Source organism: Anopheles coustani, chromosome 2, assembly GCF_943734705.1.
Source record: "Anopheles coustani chromosome 2, idAnoCousDA_361_x.2, whole genome shotgun sequence".
NCBI classification, from domain to species: domain Eukaryota; kingdom Metazoa; phylum Arthropoda; class Insecta; order Diptera; family Culicidae; genus Anopheles; species Anopheles coustani.
The window spans coordinates 79,740,468-79,758,089 of NC_071289.1; the positions used below are offsets into that span (position 1 = coordinate 79,740,468).

General features: G+C 44.5%; 4 protein-coding genes across 5 annotated transcripts; 1 reads left to right on the forward strand and 3 right to left on the reverse strand.

The window, feature by feature from the left end:
* Positions 1–97: 97 nt before the first annotated feature.
* On the reverse strand, positions 98–9,090 carry LOC131266873 (CTD nuclear envelope phosphatase 1 homolog). 2 transcript variants are annotated; one of them, XM_058269547.1, is made up of 5 exons: positions 8,695–9,090; positions 2,936–3,184; positions 2,675–2,857; positions 2,415–2,609; positions 98–2,321 (listed from the first exon to the last, which is right to left on the reverse strand). In XM_058269547.1, exons 1-4 carry the CDS (start codon positions 8,797–8,799, stop codon positions 2,418–2,420), a joined length of 729 nt encoding a protein of 242 aa, XP_058125530.1. In that variant the 5' UTR covers positions 8,800–9,090; the 3' UTR covers positions 98–2,321; positions 2,415–2,417. The 2 variants fall into 2 exon arrangements, with proteins under 2 accessions (XP_058125530.1, XP_058125529.1); XM_058269546.1 differs by having other exon boundaries at positions 2,936–3,193.
* A 1,593-nt stretch (positions 9,091–10,683) lies between these two features.
* On the reverse strand, positions 10,684–11,947 carry LOC131263353 (charged multivesicular body protein 6). The gene is made up of 4 exons (XM_058265540.1): positions 11,739–11,947; positions 11,558–11,667; positions 11,063–11,493; positions 10,684–11,003 (listed from the first exon to the last, which is right to left on the reverse strand). Exons 1-4 carry the CDS (start codon positions 11,808–11,810, stop codon positions 10,963–10,965), a joined length of 654 nt encoding a protein of 217 aa, XP_058121523.1. The 5' UTR covers positions 11,811–11,947; the 3' UTR covers positions 10,684–10,962.
* Positions 11,948–12,185: 238 nt separating this feature from the next.
* Positions 12,186–14,383, reverse strand: LOC131267453 (esterase B1-like). The gene is made up of 4 exons (XM_058270336.1): positions 14,243–14,383; positions 13,721–13,858; positions 13,114–13,662; positions 12,186–13,044 (listed from the first exon to the last, which is right to left on the reverse strand). The coding sequence occupies exons 1-4, from the start codon at positions 14,381–14,383 to the stop codon at positions 12,244–12,246; spliced, it is 1,629 nt and encodes a 542-aa protein (XP_058126319.1). The 3' UTR covers positions 12,186–12,243.
* Positions 14,384–15,203: 820 nt separating this feature from the next.
* On the forward strand, positions 15,204–17,397 carry LOC131266919 (esterase B1-like). The gene is made up of 7 exons (XM_058269608.1): positions 15,204–15,347; positions 15,412–15,549; positions 15,779–15,929; positions 15,992–16,383; positions 16,444–16,788; positions 16,864–17,118; positions 17,197–17,397. Exons 1-7 carry the CDS (start codon positions 15,204–15,206, stop codon positions 17,395–17,397), a joined length of 1,626 nt encoding a protein of 541 aa, XP_058125591.1.
* Positions 17,398–17,622: the final 225 nt, after the last annotated feature.

Consider the following 17,622-nt stretch of genomic DNA (forward strand, 5'->3'; position numbering starts at 1 on the left):
ACGCAACACTAACATTGCACTATCGTGCACGTTCTCTTTGGACTGCGCATTTTCGTGACGGCGTGTATGTTACGCTGGCAGACATCAATGCTGCATCATCATGATCACCGATTTACCGCTTCCCTTGTTTTGTACCGTATTGTTCAATTATACGTAGTAATGGTTTTTGTTTTTTTTTTATTACCTTCAGAAGATTTTACATGATCGTTGCATTATTTTGTTCACTTCGTGTGTCTCGCCGCCATACGACGTGAGTTAATGAGAGTTTTTGTGTGTCTTTTTTCTACAATCATTTATTTAGTATGTATGAAATGAATTTTCTACCCCACGGAGGTTTGGATCAAAACGTTATGCAAAGAAATTACGCATTTGAAGTGTGAAATTGTTGGAGCAAAATAAGTTTAAAAGAACGAAAGATAAGGAGGTAGAATTCTTAGTCGGTAACATTAGATAACTTACTAAACAAACGAAAATAAGCAACGATAAACGGGTGAACATTGCTCTGTGCTAGCCATTCTTTTCACATAATTTAAACCCCGACACGAAAACCTAAGCAAAAGTTTATCGGCATGGTCGATTTGATATGCAAAAGACGAAAAATGAAAAAAAAACAGAAGAAAGCAATAAATAACGGTAAGTTGGATTTCGCTACAAGTTCTCGATTGCATGCAACAGAACAAACAATTATACGACGGTATTTTTTACTGATAAAATCTAGCTTCGATTCTAATCCCCTGAGCCGGGTTTTATTTTTTAGCAACCAGATTTACCCACCGGCTATGGCCACCATTACCATAGCGGGTGCTGTGTGATCTTAACGATACACCGATATAATGATTGAGCAAACAAGGGTTAAATCATTTTACATTATTTTCTTATCATTCCCCGCTCGGAAGCATCGTATTCTGTGTGTCTCACTCCTGCCATTAAATATTGAACGCATTGCAATTAATCTCGGTTTGGATCTTACGAGTTCTTGCCAATGCTCTCGACAATTCTCTCAACGAGCAAATTCTTTACGCACTTATTTACCACTCGCAAATTCCCAACTGAATGGCCAAATGCAAAACAGTTTTCTTTTGCAGGACAAACGCGATCGTGCTGCGCGAGCGCGTACCTGGCAGCGTCGGGATCAGCATTATATTACTAAGATACTTCCGTTACTAAAAACTACGTGCAGTTGGTTGGGGTTCTGTGTGTTTTTTTATGAAGCAGCTTGTTTCGCTATTCTTCTTCCGTTTGTCTGCCTTTTTCTTGCAATTGGATGTTCTGCCTGGGTAAAAACCGAACCTTTGGTTTTAAGCGAAGGAGCGGAAACAAGTCCACCAATGGGCGAAGACCTGTACGTTTTCTGTGTCCCAGAGGTCGCCCACCAATAATACAGAAAAACTCGATCCATTCGAGTGGCAAATGACTTGAAGACAAAACTATTCTAATCGCTTAGCCAAACCCCGAGAGCCTCATTCATTATCGTAAATGATTAAAGGGAAGAAAATTCTGTACAAGTATGGGTGAAGGAACTAACTTTCTCCCGTGTTCGAAAGTGTCTAGTTTCTGGTCTCGTTCGTTCCCATCATGACGTTCGCGTTCTCACCGTAAGTGGTGACATTATAGGAAAATACTACTACTACACGTTTTTCCTGCTAGCTCGAACCACACCGCGAAGTGAGTAAAACTAATAACAAAATTAAGTTTTAACGGGCTTTGCGCTAGGAGGGCAAATTATAGTAACAGGTCCTATATTATTTCGAAACGCTTCCATCTTTCATTTTGCCACCAAATAAGAAACTGGAACCCGATCGTCCTTCCTATCTTTCAGACTTATGTATAAACTCTTCCTACGCTTGTGCAAACCACTCGATCCTTTCCTGTGACACATCCTTCCGATACATTTACGCCGTTGTGCACAAACTTTGTTGTCCTTTCGACGCTAAATGCGTTCATAGTTCATCCATGGTTGTGTTTTCTGATCTGTTGTTATTCAATGTTTTATGATTTCATTTTCTCTTCTTATTTTTAATTTGCTTGATCCTTTCTTATCATTTTGTTTTTGAATTACCGGCAGCATATACACATTCATGTCTTTCTTACACAGCGTACATTATGCTTCTTCATTGCTGTCGCCCTTCGTCTGCTTTCGTGGTAAAGGTTTTGGTTTTTTTTTTTTTGTTAAATTATTCGTCACGATTCCTCCCCTCCTGACACGGTCTCACGCGTAATTCGCCTCCTCACGTATAATAGTTTTATTTTTAGAATAAAATAAAGAAATATTTGTAAGATTTTAGTAGTCTCACAGCGCACCGTACAATGTTACTTAAATTCTAAAATAGAAAAAGAGGGAAATGACGTTAAATTCGTAACGAAAATTATCATCAGCTTGGTAGGTAGTAAAGGTAAAAGTGTTCCAAACTCACCTGCTACCACAAACGGTGAAGGTGTAGGTTGCGTGACAGCACCGACCGTACGTCGTTCGTAAATCGAAGCGCGTCCAGCAGCGGCAACAGTGACAGCAGGCAGATGTCCATCGGGTCGGAGAACCAGGACTTGATCGGTATGGCGTTGTTAGGAAAACATCGGTATGCACCGGGTGAATTGTCTATGATGAATATCTGTGTCGGAAAGACGGTATGTGTTACGCGAGAGAGCTATGGTACCGGGTGCCGTTTGCACTTACTCTATTCAGATCGCTACATATCGCCGACAGGTCCTTCGTGTACGAGCCAAAGTCGGGCGTACAGTGCTGGCGGTAGTAGCGCCGTCTGAGGATGTTGCGACCATTGTCGAGCTTATCGGCAACTGCTGCACCGTAGATTTCCATGCTGGCCGTAAACACCACCAGATCGTACCATTGGGAGACCTACGGGAAAGGGGAGGAGTGGCGAGAGTAAGTACCGTACTGGGTGCGACACGGAAAACAACAACAGCAACAACTCACAATGTCTAGGAAGTAGTCGACGTGGGGTCGCTTGTGCACGAAGAAGCGCACCGGGTGCCTGTCGATCGTCACCTTGACCGTGAAGTCGTGCGGCGTGCCGGGCTTGACCGTATTCCTGGGCATCGCGTCGTGGTGCGAGTGTATCAGCGTCTCGTCCAGGTCCAGCACGAGCGTCTTCCGCTGGACCATGCTCAGCCGGTGCCGCGAAACCGGCGACAGGGGAAACAGCTGGTATTTCACCGGTTGATGCTGTACAAACTAAGGCAGTTGAATTATCGTTGAAGAGAAAATCATAAAAGCGTATCAACTCGCGGCGGTGTTTGGTGGTGAGCGCGCAGCGGTGATTGGGGTAGGGGGGAGAGAGGCGAAGAGGCACGCAAAAACAAAACTCACGGTGGGTGGGAATTAAACAAAACAAAAATGACCAACCGGGGGATAGATAAACAAATATCCCATAAATAAGCATTTATACAGTACGGAAATGGAAGGAGAGGTACGCATTTTGGTGTGACGCAAGCGAGGGTAAGGACCAATAAAGTGCGCGAGAGGCATCATTTGCATCAAAATACGATGAAGTGATTGACGATATTCAGCGCAGAAGTGGAGACCATTGCAAAGCGTGTAAGAAAAAAGAGAGTAAGGCATTAAATTATCGCTCGTCGCTGGCATCGAGTCGTGGAGCATAAAGATTGGCACATTGGTGGCATAGATAGAAGATGGCAGCGGGCATAAGAATGGACAATGGATGAGTAATGAAATGGGAGTCTAAAAGTGGGGCGTTATGATTTATTTCCCTTATCGTTAACATAAAGCGTACCACTTTCGGGGATCTATGTTTAAAAGCGAACATAAAATCATTAAAATATCGTTCGTTACATTGCTTACATTTCGGCCAAGTCCAAGTTATCAAAGCATATAACTTGTTTTCGTTTCGTCGTTAAAAATCAATTGACACAATTAAAGACAACACCTCCACCACACACTTTGGGAAAGAACGAGGAAAAAAACCTGCATTTGGTCGAGAGATTCGCGAGTCATCATCATCATGAAGCCAAAAACGAAAAATGCAAGCGATTGGACGAAACAAAAATTATACCACCACCGCTTCTACCGCCTCAGCCAGGGCATCCAACTCATCTCCGGGGCCCCCGCGAAGGAGAAGTTGTACGGGGTGGAGGAAAGAAATAATATACATTTGTGTGCGGACCCCGGGGCGGGACTTGTGACTTGCCGGTTATGGCTGGACTATTATTAGAAACCCGTGCCGGGCAATGGTTGTTGGGTACAATTTGCCTTCTCTGAAGACGATCGCAAGCGGAACACAGCGCAAGCAAAGAAAACGATCGCAAACGTTACCAACATCGCGCGATCTCATTGTGGTTCGAGATGAAAAATGGCCACCGACCATCGAGAGAGGGTGAAAAGTGGAATTCAACGGTCGAAAAGTAGTACCGGTTTAACTGGATAACGGTACCAATCGTACTTTAACCCACGCATAATTCCCGGAATTTTAATACGTAAATTCGGAAACACTGGTCACGTCCTCTATTTTTTATGACGAGTTATTAAAATAACTTAAAACTTACGACTTTTTTTTATTATAATTAGATTTGTGCCATTTTACATTTTTGACTGCTTTTACTAGCTTCATAGTTAGCTCCAAAGCAACTTGAAACAGTGGAATGTTTCGGTTGTCGCAAAAGCATTTAGTAGAACGATTGTGCCAATGAAAACAGTAACGTGCTTAGAGGCAAGATTTGATATTGATTACGATATTTAGTCATAAAAAAATTATTAGAAACTAGCAAATCAAATGAATTTGAACAAATGCAAAGAGGACCTAATCAACATTTTGTTGAAACTCTTTAAACAACAAGCGATGTTGTACCACTAATTAGATAAATCCATTCGCGTCAACCTAATGCACCACCAATTGCGATGCACAATGCACACGGAAGAAGGCGTAAAATGGAGCCCCCAAAATGCATTCCCAATGAACTTGTGATGAATGAATGCGACCGACCAGGTCAAGAAAATAAAATATGCGAATAAGAGGAGCGCTGGTGACCTCTTGAAGAAAGGGAGAAGGCGAAGGGAGGCGTGTATATGAATTGCCAGTGTGTGCCATCAAACGGTTTGTTTATACGCTAGATTTGCATCTACGGTCGGTCGGAAATGAAGGTCGGAAGGGACGTGGTGCGGCGCAGGGCTGAAGGCGCACGACGCAATCTCCCCACAAAGCACGTGCTGTCGCGGTTGGTTTGTTGTGCCGGCCGTTCTTTACTCAACGCTGTGCTGCTGTTGGTTGATGGTGTTGGTGCAGTTGGTGACTACTGATCGCGGTTCCGCGGTCCGTTCAACCCCCAACACTCACCCCACCGCCAGCAGAAACCAGCAGCCGCGGCGTCTCAGTGTCAGCGAATTGCGGTTGTCATTTTTAATCGCTGATAATCGGACCAATGGGTGTGAATGGCCTCTCCGATGAGGGGCCAGCTTGCGATCGAACGGCGCACACAGTTGGCCCAACACAATTACGATCACGACCACCGGAAGACGGCGCGAACGCAAGACATCGCGCAATTGCCGACGACGGACCAGACCGGGGAATGCATTGCGATATCGCAAGGATTGATTGCAGTGTAGTTTGATTTGCTTTCGATCGTGGTCCGCCGTGTCGGTGGTAATCTGTTCACCTGCAACCCCCGAACGGTCGATTCAGGTGGTGACCTTCTTGTCGCTCTCCAGTTTACTGTCCCCATCATTTCGCGGCATGCAGCCGCAATTGAGTTGGTTAGCTTTTAGTTTCGTGCTTGGTTGGAGTTATTTTTACTTATTCTTGAACTACAGTAGGCTATATATATCCGCAAGAATGTAATTAAAAATCGATTCGTTGATTAAAAATCGGCAAAATCATTCGGATAAACGTTTGAAAAATGTATATAGTTCTTTACTTATGAACTAATTCAAATAAAACTTTCAGCTTAGAGACACTTGACTAATTTAGATTGTCTGTCTTTTCTAAATAGGTTCAGAATTATATTATTTAAAAAAGGTGTGCGCTAGAAAAAAAACATATCAAGTCACCTTTCAAAAACAATGTCATATTTTTACTATGAACAATGAACGTCACAGATTGACATTTTTATTAATTCAAATTTTACATTTTGAACATGTAAAAGTTGGAAAAAATGCCGACCCGATCTTTACTGCTTTACACCGAGCTAGTGGAGTGATGGCGAAGTGCATCAGAAAACGTCTAAAAATGGCCAACAAATATAGTAAAAAGGTACCGTTTACGGATTTCCAAAATCTTCAAAAATGACTCAGATACAGCATTTACAAAGGAGTGATAAAAAACCGCTTCAAAATTATTCTAGCACAATTTCAAAGCAACATATTTTAGTTTTTAAAGTGTTTTCGCTAGTAGTAATAAGATTTTTTATAAATAAAAACAAATTAGTTACGAACTTTTGGTTTACAAATATCTGGAGGCATGAGAAATATAATCGGGAGTCTACTGCACTGTCCAATAATTCAAAATCTCTGCTTCAGAGCCACCATTGTTCCGGCCTTCAAATATAATTCCCAACCATTATTGCGCTGTAATCGAATTTCGATTCGCAAATGCACGCAAAACACGCAAGTTTTAATTGAACTCCAAATAGCTCGTCATAGAATTCGGTTCCAGAGTGCACCCAGACTGCAACGCCGCACATTTTCATGGTATTTGCAGCAGGAGCAACGAGTTTCAACGCTTGTGACGAGCCGGAAACCATACCGGACGAACAGAAAAAAGACCGACAGGATTCACTCATCCGCATTAAACGGCACACGCAACCCCATGCCGACGTCCCAAAACGATGTCAGGACGTCAGTCACAATCGAATTTAAATTTGGCACGGAAAAGGGGTCATTCAGCCACCACACCGAGGCCGACACGGAGGTTGGCCGCGCAAGCGAAATCATTAGTTCTTCCGAATTCCAGGACACGGAGCGTGTCATCTATCGAATTAAATTGGGATGTGGCGGTTTTCCACCGGAATCCCACACTCTCGGAAGGAGTTTTGTTATCAGTTGGAAAATGGGACACGGTGGCCATTCGGAAGGTAAGGAAGGTTTAGTCAGCGTGATATGGTGATTCCGGATGGAAACGCTACGACACGGTCAATTTCGCACCATCAAACATGCTGATAAATGCAGTGCAGATAAGATTATTTTTCAATCGTATCGTCACTCTTGTATACAGTAGAGAGTTTGTGGAGCGAGCTTGCGTGTGTGCGTCGGATTGTAATTTGTTCTTTCAGCGACCGGGAGGGGTTGGGGTTTTCTTTAATCCAAAAGGAGCGTTTTAGAAGCGCATTAAAAATTTACTATTTGATATCAACGTTGGTTCGTTGGTGAGCCAAGATAAAGGCTATTCTTGAGAACCACATTATTACACACCCATCGCTTCCTCCGAAAGGGAAGATATTTTTGTGGGACTTATTATTCGATCCTCGTGTCACATATTCCACCCCTTCCCTTCTATCCCCGGCAGTCGTCTTTCGCCATCTCTGCCTCCCATAACTGGCACGTGTGGCGCCGCCGTATGCCGCGTCTTCGCGTAATGTTGGCGAAAAATAAAACCTACACTACAAAGCGGGGGAAACGAGCGGCCATCCCGGCAGCGAGGGGGAACAAAATGGAACGATGCCTCGGGGCGGAACGGTAGCGTCTTCTGAGATGATGAACACACATGCCGCGACGACGTTCCATGGGTCGCGTTGTGCTTCGTTCGTGAACGGGTTGGAAAAGGTGGGGAATAAAGGATGGGGGAGTTATTTTTTCTCCAATTTTGCGTAAACGCAAAACATACTGAATCATGGTGCATATGGTTTGTATTACTCGCGCGCACCATTTAGGAGGCATGGGAGGTAATGAAGGGCCCAAAAAATGGTGTAGAAAGAACGACCTGTGTACCGGACCTATCCATTTTCTTATGTGAACGTGTTGGTAGTAACATTATAATGGATTAATATTTCGAACTGATAAAGTATTTCAATTGAATTTTACTTCATTTTGAATTTCAACTTTATACGTTTGATACTAACAACCAACGTGAAATATGTCAAAATTTAACAATCCCGTTGGAGTTTCAACGAGAAGTTCTTTGACAAAAAATAATCTTATCAACAATATGACCCAAAACATGCGGTTGTACTAAGTGAAGAAATTAATGCTTCGATAAGGTAATGTTTTGCGTAGCTTCCAATTACAGCTTGCATTATGTATTGGCTCGAAATGTTATGGTAATTAACTAAATTTTAATGTATATTCCAACAATAGCTCCACGGAGGACTTGTAACAACATTAGACGTTTCAGCACGAATAAATTACCTTCTACCAGCGTTAGTATAGCGTCACTAGGGGCTTCAAATTTACCTTCAGAAATTCATGCTTCACAAGGGCCCATGCACCTTCATCGGTGCCGGCTTCGGGACGTTCGCCCCGGAAACGCCACAGATGATCGTGCACCGACCGTGTCACCAATCGCAACCGGTCACCGGATGTCTGCAGACGGTACGAGACCACTCGTACGCCTTTCAGGGCCTTGTTGAAGCAATGGTTGGAGACAAAAAAAAAATACACACCGGGGAAACGCGGGGTGGAAACGCCGGGAGCATAATCAGGATGGGAAAAACTACTAAGTACAATCTACTGTGTGCGTGCGTGTGTCTGATTTTGTGTGCCAAAAGGTAGTGAGATGTGATGACACTTACCGCCCGAACCTGCCGGTTGAACATGTAGCAGATACACGTCCATACCTTCGACGCCAGAACGAGAAACGCGCGAAAGTTCATTTGAAATTGTGACAACATTGGCATTCTCAGCACCACGGAGGGCGCAGGTACATGAATGTGGGGCCCTTCGCTGCTGCCCGCTGCTGGCCCCGAACCGGTGATGGGGCAGGAAGTTTGCTTTCGTTTTCGACTGCCTGTGGTTGCTACGATCCTAAACGATGGGGCTGTTGTCGACTTCCGGTCCACGTGCTGGATGATGCGGAGTTGTTTGAGGCTCGCGAGAATTTTCCTTTGGAAGACGGACGAAATACTGTTGTGTCGATTCTCTTTCGCTCTCGCTCGTCGTTTTCAACGACAACCGAAGGACTCCCGTCCGGGGGAATTTCCGAAACTCGGAGCGCAGCCCGGAAGCAGACCAGACTACACAGCAGCAGTGGCACGCCGAGTCAGCGATTCAGCTTTGGTTGTTTTTTCTTCACCGTGTGTTTTGTTTACTTTCACTCTTCCTTACACTTGGCCGTTCTCGTGATGGGCCGCTGGAAAACTTAACCACCGGAACACTACGGAATATCGTCCACCGCGGGGAAACAAGCCGGTCTGATAAAGACAGGAAGAAACATCGTACAAAACAGATTAGCGACGATTCCAGCAACGAATTGAAGCCCTTTCCTACCAGGGAGGCGCGTGTTGCCAAGCGCGAAAAAGTGCGTACATCCGTGCCTTTCCTGCAGAAGTAAATAAGGCTGAGCACAACAAAAAAGGAAACAAAAGGAAAAAGTTAACCTCTCTCGATCCGTGCTCTTTCTCTCGCCCTCTTTGCGGGGTGGGAAAAGAAAAACCTGCTCGCTCTAGGTTCAACGTTTCCACGCTGTGAATTCGAAGAAAAGTCGCATGGGATGAAACACGAATATCGGCGGGGTGTATCAGGAATTTTCTCTCCCTCTCCCGAAGGAAACTAAAGCGAAAGGTTCTGGGAGGCAGAAAATATCCTTCACGCGATTTGCAAAAAACCCTGGCTCCTGTTTCACACACCAATGCAAACATCGGCACGCACACAGCGGCTACTGTGTTCAGGCGAAGAAACGTAGCACCTATGCACGAGCGAGGCAAGAAGTACACATCCGAAAATCCTTCACTATCCTTAACGAAGTCCAAACAAGAACGCGCAGGTTTCTTCGATGCTGCTGATGGGGGACGAAGTCAAAACTGAAAATGATGATGTTGGTCGTCCTCGATGCCTTCATTGGCAAGAACTTTGGCATCCATAGCTTGATGGTATCGTGAAGGCAACCCCCGCTTACTTAGTTATTACGGGAGGCAAATCGGGAACCCTAAAAGTGCGTACCGTCAGGACGTACGTGATTTTCTTCGTAAGTTCACAACGCAGAGCGTCGACGACGGCGAAAAACTGATGGACTGGGCGCCGCCACTACACTTCCGAACAACCCGAAATCGATCGAACTTTGTTAAATTTTATGACACAACACATCATCGGCGGTAAAGTGTGCACTTCATTACTTTGGCAACGGGCAGCTAAGGGGCAAAAAAAATCACTCACACTCCGCTACGAGATGGAAGCACCACCGCCCGTCGCACACTCTTCCTTCACCGCTCTCGCTATCTAAGCGGTCCGTGATCGTCGACGGAATCGCGATTCCTATTCGCCTTCCCACTGGCGGTAGTTTTCACGGCACGAAAAGTCTGTTTCACCCACGTCACCCGCTGTGGCACAGCGTTTCGTTGGACGAAGCTAAATGTATTTCAACCAGGATTCAAAAGATGAAAAGCGAACTACCACACAACTTCTGCTGCCAATCCAATCCTACTAGATTCTGCCGCTCGTACGTCTGACAGCTTTTGCACGTAGCAGCAAGAACTGTCAAAGATGACACGGGTGATGTTGTTCGAAAGATCTGTCATAAATTTCAAAAAACAAAACACGTCACAATTTATCGTTACAGAAATGTATGATTTTATTTTTTTCACTAAAACAAGATTGACTTACGAAAGACAAAATAAAGATAACATAACTCTGACCGTCGATTTGATTGCTCTTCAATAAGACAGTAGAATTTGCCCTAAGTATTCTTGGCACCGACGAATTGTTGGAGATTTACACCGGTCGTTTCATTTAGTCTCTTTTATTACGCCAAAAACGTACATATATGCGCAATGAAAACAATGCCAACAAACGTCTGATGGCAAGAACATTGGGTACTCTCGAAAGCCCAACATCCACTGGATTTCTTACGCCTCCACAGCCACTTTTTTGGTTGATCCTGTAGAATCTAAAATATGATACAGACAGCCTTATTAAACAGCTTGAAAAATGCAGCGAAATAGTTACCTTTTTCCTTCCGTTTCCGTTCCTTTGCCAACTCATCATCCGGCACATCGGGCAGGCGGCTGCCAATGTCTTCTTCCTCTGCACCTTTTTCTTTTTCCTGATCGGACGCTCCGATAAGGTTTTCCAGCTCAGCTAAAACTTCGTCTTCATCCTCCTCGGTAAGGACACCGTTGAGCAACGCGTCGATTTCTTGCTGTTTTTCGATACTTTCTCTGGTTTCGTCGAGGATTTGTTCTACTTCGTCGATTGATAGGACTTCGTTTACCTTCTTTAGCGCCTCGTTGCCGACCTTCAGCCCACTGACTACTTGCGCTTCAACCTGAGCGAACTCGATGTCCGAGGCCAATTTTTCCAGCGTTTCTAGCTGAGCATCGGTGTTGCTCAGGAGTTTTTCTTGATACTTCTTCTTTCGCAGCAATGTTTTAGCTCGTCTGAAAGAAAACATAGGGTAGAGTTAGTAACATGTTCTCGAATTAACGTACAACTCCATCTTACTCTTTTCGTCCATTTGCTAAGCATCTTTTAGCAAGCTCACGATCCTTTTCCAGTGATAGCTCAATGCGTTTCTGGTACTGTTTTAGTTTATCGCGCTGTTGTTTCAGTTGCTGAAAGAAAAACATCGATGGCAAGGTAAGTAATCTAAATGGAACTACGCCACTAATTCTTAATTGCATACCAAAACTGCTTTGTCTTGTTCTGTTACTCGACTGACGGGTTTCGTTTTCGTTTTCCCGAATAAGTTTCCCATTGTGCACCCCGCGGAGTCACTGAGACAGGCAGAATGGTTAGTTTTGGAGGATAATTGAATTAGGTGTAGGAATAAACAGTGAGAAATATAAAAATACACTTTCAATCACGCATAGTTCGAACTTTTTCAGGAATGAATCACCTTTGTTTTGATGATTTTGTTTTGATTGCAGTTTTCACATAATGACAGCGAACTGCAATAATTTGGTAAAAGGTTTATTGCAATATCAAAAGTGACATGAATTTCAAAATACGGATCATGTAAATATCAATCGTTAGTGCCAGTGCATTATTTTATTATTTTCTCGTATGACGATGTAGTAAAAATTCCGATTGTAGATAATATAAAAGTAAAACACAGAGCCTAATCGTAGGGAAAACAGATATTTATTTGAATTTATTTAGTAGAAACAGACTGGGGAATAATTCACGATCTACAAAAGCGAATCATTCACGTAGAATGAATCCCACACTTTCATTCGTTTTGTTTCGGGAAGCTTAACAACCGCCACTCCATTGTTGGAAACGTTTAAACAATTATACGGGGGTGCCGTTTTTGGGACGGCTTCCCAAGATAACCCCTCAGTTCCGGCATAGTTGGGATCGCTGTTGATCGCGAAGCTGGTAAATATATTTACCATATGCTGAATGGCCGCGTACTCGAAAGTGTCTTTGTCAAGCGGTTGGGCAAAAATGTTGGAAAAAATGTACGACAGCTCATCCGCGTGCGATGTGCCCCGCATGTTGGGATCGATCATATGAATGCGGTAGTGGTTAAAGAAGGCCGAATCGACAGAGACCCGATAGACGAACGTTTTGGCTTGACTGGTATAACTGGCGCGAGAAAGGACAGTGCGATGCAAGCCATGCCAAAAGATGCGATCCGAGGCCATTAGTATGAACCCGTTCAGATGGTCTTCGGCGGGCTCGGAATCTGGGTAGTATAATTGCTTGAGCTGCTCTCCGAAGGCCACACGTTGCTCGAGAGATAATTTCAAATTAAAAGGAACGTTACCAGCGAACAGCCGGGGATCCTTAAGCATTTCAGCAAGTCTCGGTTTTACTTTCGGCAGAAGAATCAAACCTTCCTCCGAGGTACCTCCAATCATTACATCGATTTCATTACCCCAACAAGTGCGGGACATTTCCAATGGACTCTTTGGGATAAAACAAACTTCCGTTTCATACGGCTCGATCGTTGGTGCAAATGGAGTGAGAAGACCTTCTTGTATCTCCTAAAACGATATGTAAATGTTTATGTTTTACAAAAAAAAACACATCGATCCGTGGTGCTTCATACAAACCTGCGGTCCGAACAGTTTCTCTTGGTTATCAACGATATCCTCCGGCGAGGCTTGTCGCAAGAATTGCAACGCTGCATCCTCGCCATCTTCTTCAGCACCCTGCCATCCGATCCGCTTTGCCAACTTCACCGGCCAAGAGCGCTGCGGCGAAACGGCCCAGTCACACATCGTACTCCCGGACATGATGATGGCCCGTTGGAATAGATTCTTCGATACGTCCGATATGGTGTGATACTGTACGGACGCTCCCCCGGCACTGTGCCCAAACAGCGTAACGGCGTTCGGATTGCCACCGAAGGAAGCAATATTTTCCTTCACCCACTTCAGTGCCATCCGTTGATCTTTCAGACCCGCATTCCCGGGTACGCCGGCTTCGGGCGACTGACAGCAGAGGAAACCGAGTGCTCCGACGCGATAGTTAAACGACACCAGCATGATATCCTTTTCGATCAGATAATCTGGACCGTACAGCTCGGTTCCGCTTGTTCCTTCTACGAAACCGCCGCCGTAGATGTACACCATCACTGGTAGCGGTTTGGCTGGTTTAATCTGAAACGGAAAATATCTTAGCTGTGGCCATAAACTGTATTGGAGGAAAATATCGTACCGTTCTTGCGAAGATATTCAGCTTCAAACTGTCCTCGGATCCAACGATTTTATTAACACGTCGATCGAAATGGTAGCATGGTTCGCATTGCGTCGTGCAATCCAGCAAATTGGTCCAGTTCTCTGGTGGAGAAGGATCCTGTAGGGGAATAAAAATATTTAAATTAAATAAATGGGAAATATAGCAGCAGTAATGCTATGCATCATTTACTGCCTTATCATTTTGTAAATTGAAGCGATTCCTAATCCTTCAAAACCAAATAAAAGTGTAAAAGAAAAAGCCTCTAGACTTAAGTGGTGCTCTCAATTGCTCAGCAAGTTTTTCAACGACCAGGGTGAGATGGGACAAGTGGTCGCGGATGGTAAACAATGGCCCACCCGTATTACCACACCACCACCATTGTGTAGCTTGATGTAGACCGGCACCGGTCTCGCGAAAGATGACGTTATCATGGTACGCCTTTCCGATTACAGAACATTGGACGATTGTAGTCCCCGCTGGATGTAGGCACAGTTTTCTTACCTTGAATCGCAGCTCACCGACGGGCGGCTTGGCGTACGGTATTCCCTGAAAACTAACGTAATCCGTGCCGTACAGGGACGTTCTTGTTGTTCCCTGAACTGGTCCATTCCGTGTGTTTACAACGAGCTCGCTGTTGGCCATAGTGTGGATGTAAGCTACCGGAGCTAGTAAAGAAACTTTAACTTCGAAACAATAGTGCTATCGCGAACTGCTCTTCTTGACGTTTCGGAAGGGACTGTTTGTACTCAAGGGAAAGCTGCGAAAATTGACGATAAGTTGGCCGATCCGCGGTTTCAATCTTCGCGGTTTTGTACGCTCGTGTTAGTGGCAAACATTTGATTGCGCGAGCCGCGATACCGCGGTGTGCACATGTAGCAGTGTTGATTCGCGCATTTAAAGCCAAAATAAATAAATAAAAATAGTTCTGTCTGCTCGGGTACCAACGGCCCTTTAAAACCGCAGGTCTGATAGAAAATAATCAGATAAATCATAAAATAAAAATAAATTAACATGTATTTTCCCTAATGGCATCAGGGCTAGGCGAAAATGCAATGGTTACTTTGTTAGACTAGAAATCGTCAAAATTCGTCTCGATCGAGTTAGATTGATCGGATAATTTCAAACATGTGTGCTGGTCCAAGTCAGCAACCGTTAGAATTGGATTTAGTTTTTTTAGCTAGGGAACCATTGAACTGAGCTCTTAAATATGACTTTACGCCTATGCTATCGTGGGATCGCAATCGCGGTGTTGCTTAATTGCCCCACAGGGGTCGGCACACGTTTCACAAATGGGCCAGATGATTGAAAAAAAGGCCAAAAACCGCGGTCTATTACATTAGATAAATTCACAATGAGATTAGATAAGGTCACCATCACATACTGGCACCAGCTGCCGCCACTAAATACCAAATCAATCCGTCTATTCAGTTGTGCTTTTACCGTGAATCTAAACGCAAGGAAAATGAGCTCAACGGACCATCCAGTGGTGAACACCCAATATGGCCCTGTTCGAGGCGTGAAAAAAGTGGCTTCAACGGGGGTTGAATATTTAAATTTTCAAAAAATACCCTACTGCAAACCACCGATAAACGAACGGCGTTTTAAGGTATGATCGTGCGTTTTTTTTTATCTCGAGCTGGTAACTTATGTTTTGTGCTTGAAATGACCAGGATTTGGAGCTACCTGACCGATGGACGGAACCACTCGATTGTACGGGCCAAGGCCCGTCTGGGTTTCAGTACAGCAAACTATTGAACAAAATCATCGGAAGTGAGGATCATTTGTACATCAATGTGTACACTAAAGAGGTAAGTTTTTAAAAAGATAATTTTCTATCAAATTACCACATGCAAAAAAACACATACACTTGTCTTACGACCCCTTCGCGTCTTCATCTCTTTAATCATTGGGAAAGATAACAGATTCTGCACATTCATGACGTACCTTAGATAATTGAAGCTCCCTGAGATTACTATGTGTTAGGGGCGTATGTCTGGTAAATAGCCTATTCTTAGTAATAAATATGTATATTTCTAGCTGACACCATCTAAGCCCCTTCCTGTGATGCTGTGGATTCATGGTGGAGCCTTCATGCGTGGCTCCAGTGGTACCGATATGTACGGGCCGGACTACCTCATCCAGAAGGATGTCGTCCTGGTTTCCTTCAATTATCGCATCGGGGCCTTTGGTAAGGATAGGAAAATTCGCAATAAGCTCGACAACAATTTAAAGTTGCCAACATTTTGGTAGGATTTCTTTCGTTCGATTCGAAGGAAGTGGGCATTCCGGGCAATGCCGGCTTGAAGGATCAGAACCTGGCCATCCGGTGGGTGCGTGATAATATTGCCAGCTTCGGTGGGAACCCCAACGATGTGACGCTGTTTGGCGAAAGTGCCGGAGGCTGCTCGGTGCACTACCATATGGTGTCGGATCGGTCGAAGGGTTTGTTCCAGCGGGCCATCGTGATGTCAGGCTGCACGCTAAACAACTGGTCCCTCGTGCCAATGCGGGGTATGGGCGAACGGTTGGCAAAGGCGCTCGGATGGGATGGAAAGGGAGGTGAAGGGGCGGCCCTGCAGGTACTGATGAAGGCCAGCGCCGAGGATATCACGCTGAAGCAGGATCAGTTGCTGACGGAAAATGTAAGAAGCCTTGCTTTATGTTGCCGTACGTAATTTAAAAAAAGAACCTTATCATTTCAGGAGCTGGAAAACCGCATCCTGTTTTCCTTCGGCCCAGTTGTTGAGCCGTACGTAAATGAGCGCACTTTTATCCCAAAACATCCGCTGGAAATGTGTCGGGAGGCGTGGAGCAACGATATCGATATACTTATCGGAGGGAACTCTGACGAGGGTCTTTTCTGTTTGAGCGTAATCAAAGAAAATCCTGCCATTATGGACAATCTGGGCGATTTTGAGTATCTGGTGCCACTGGAGTTGGGGTTGGTGAAAACGTCACATAGGTGCATCCAGTACGGTCAACGATTGAAGAAGTTTTACTACGGAGAGACCGAGCCATCGTTCGAAAATCGTCAAGGCTATTTGACGGTAAGCAATTGCTGATTGATGCACTCTATTCAAAATTTCTAATTCCTTCTTATATGATGTCTCTCACTCCATTAGCTTATGACGGACAAACTGTTTTGGCACGGGTTGCATCGAACGATCTATTCCCGTGTCGAGCATCGGCCGGATGCAAAAACGTTCGTGTATCGCTTCGCGGTCGATTCGGAAACGTACAACCATTATCGGATTTACTTCTGCGATCGTAATGTGCGCGGGACGGCCCACGCTGACGACCTGTCGTACCTGTTCAAGAATGTGTTCAGTCCCGTTCCTGGAAAGGACACGTTCGAGTACAGGACTATGCAAACGATGGTAGGCATTTCCTTGGAAGGGAGGGGAGAAATGAGATTAATTTCGCCTAAATATTCCACGCCATTCCATCTATTCCAGGTTGAATTGTTCACAAACTTCGCCACCACCGGAAACCCGAACGGAGGTGCGGTGGGAGATCTATGGAAACCGGTTGGTCCTACCGTTGGTCCGTACAAATGTCTGAACATTAACAATGATGGTGTGCAGTACGTGGACCTTCCCGAAACTGAGCGGATGGAACTGTGGGATTCGATGTATAGCAGAAAGGAGCTGTATTGAAGAATTCAGTCATTTTTAGCGTATGGTGTTGGATGTTATCTGCCTATCACTAAATAAAGAGTTTAATAACGGTGTGTTATTGTTGTAACATAATATGTTTTTTTTTTTAAATAAATTTCGCCAACTTCGGGCATGCATGGACCAATGTATAACATTGGTTAGAGTGTTTATAAAAATTACATTAGTTACAATTTGTTTTTGTCATTGCTCTTCAGTGCTTTAAAT

Coding starts and splice junctions, on each gene's coding strand:
- LOC131266873 (XM_058269546.1), bottom strand. CDS start 8,799: ATGCCAATGTTGTCACAATTTCAAATGAACTTTCGCGCGTTTCTCGTT. Junction 3,194..8,694: donor TCAACCGGCAGGTTCGGGCG/GTAAGTGTCATC, acceptor CAACTGCCTTAG/TTTGTACAGCATCAACCGGT. Junction 2,610..2,674: donor TATGTAGCGATCTGAATAGA/GTAAGTGCAAAC, acceptor TTTCCGACACAG/ATATTCATCATAGACAATTC.
- LOC131263353 (XM_058265540.1), bottom strand. CDS start 11,810: ATGGGAAACTTATTCGGGAAAACGAAAACGAAACCCGTCAGTCGAGTA. Junction 11,668..11,738: donor AACAAGACAAAGCAGTTTTG/GTATGCAATTAA, acceptor TTTTTCTTTCAG/CAACTGAAACAACAGCGCGA. Junction 11,004..11,062: donor ACGGAAACGGAAGGAAAAAG/GTAACTATTTCG, acceptor ATCATATTTTAG/ATTCTACAGGATCAACCAAA.
- LOC131267453 (XM_058270336.1), bottom strand. CDS start 14,383: ATGGCCAACAGCGAGCTCGTTGTAAACACACGGAATGGACCAGTTCAG. Junction 13,663..13,720: donor TGAATATCTTCGCAAGAACG/GTACGATATTTT, acceptor TTTCCGTTTCAG/ATTAAACCAGCCAAACCGCT. Junction 13,045..13,113: donor AGAAACTGTTCGGACCGCAG/GTTTGTATGAAG, acceptor ATATCGTTTTAG/GAGATACAAGAAGGTCTTCT.
- LOC131266919 (XM_058269608.1), top strand. CDS start 15,204: ATGAGCTCAACGGACCATCCAGTGGTGAACACCCAATATGGCCCTGTT. Junction 16,789..16,863: donor ATCGTCAAGGCTATTTGACG/GTAAGCAATTGC, acceptor TCACTCCATTAG/CTTATGACGGACAAACTGTT. Junction 17,119..17,196: donor ACAGGACTATGCAAACGATG/GTAGGCATTTCC, acceptor CATCTATTCCAG/GTTGAATTGTTCACAAACTT.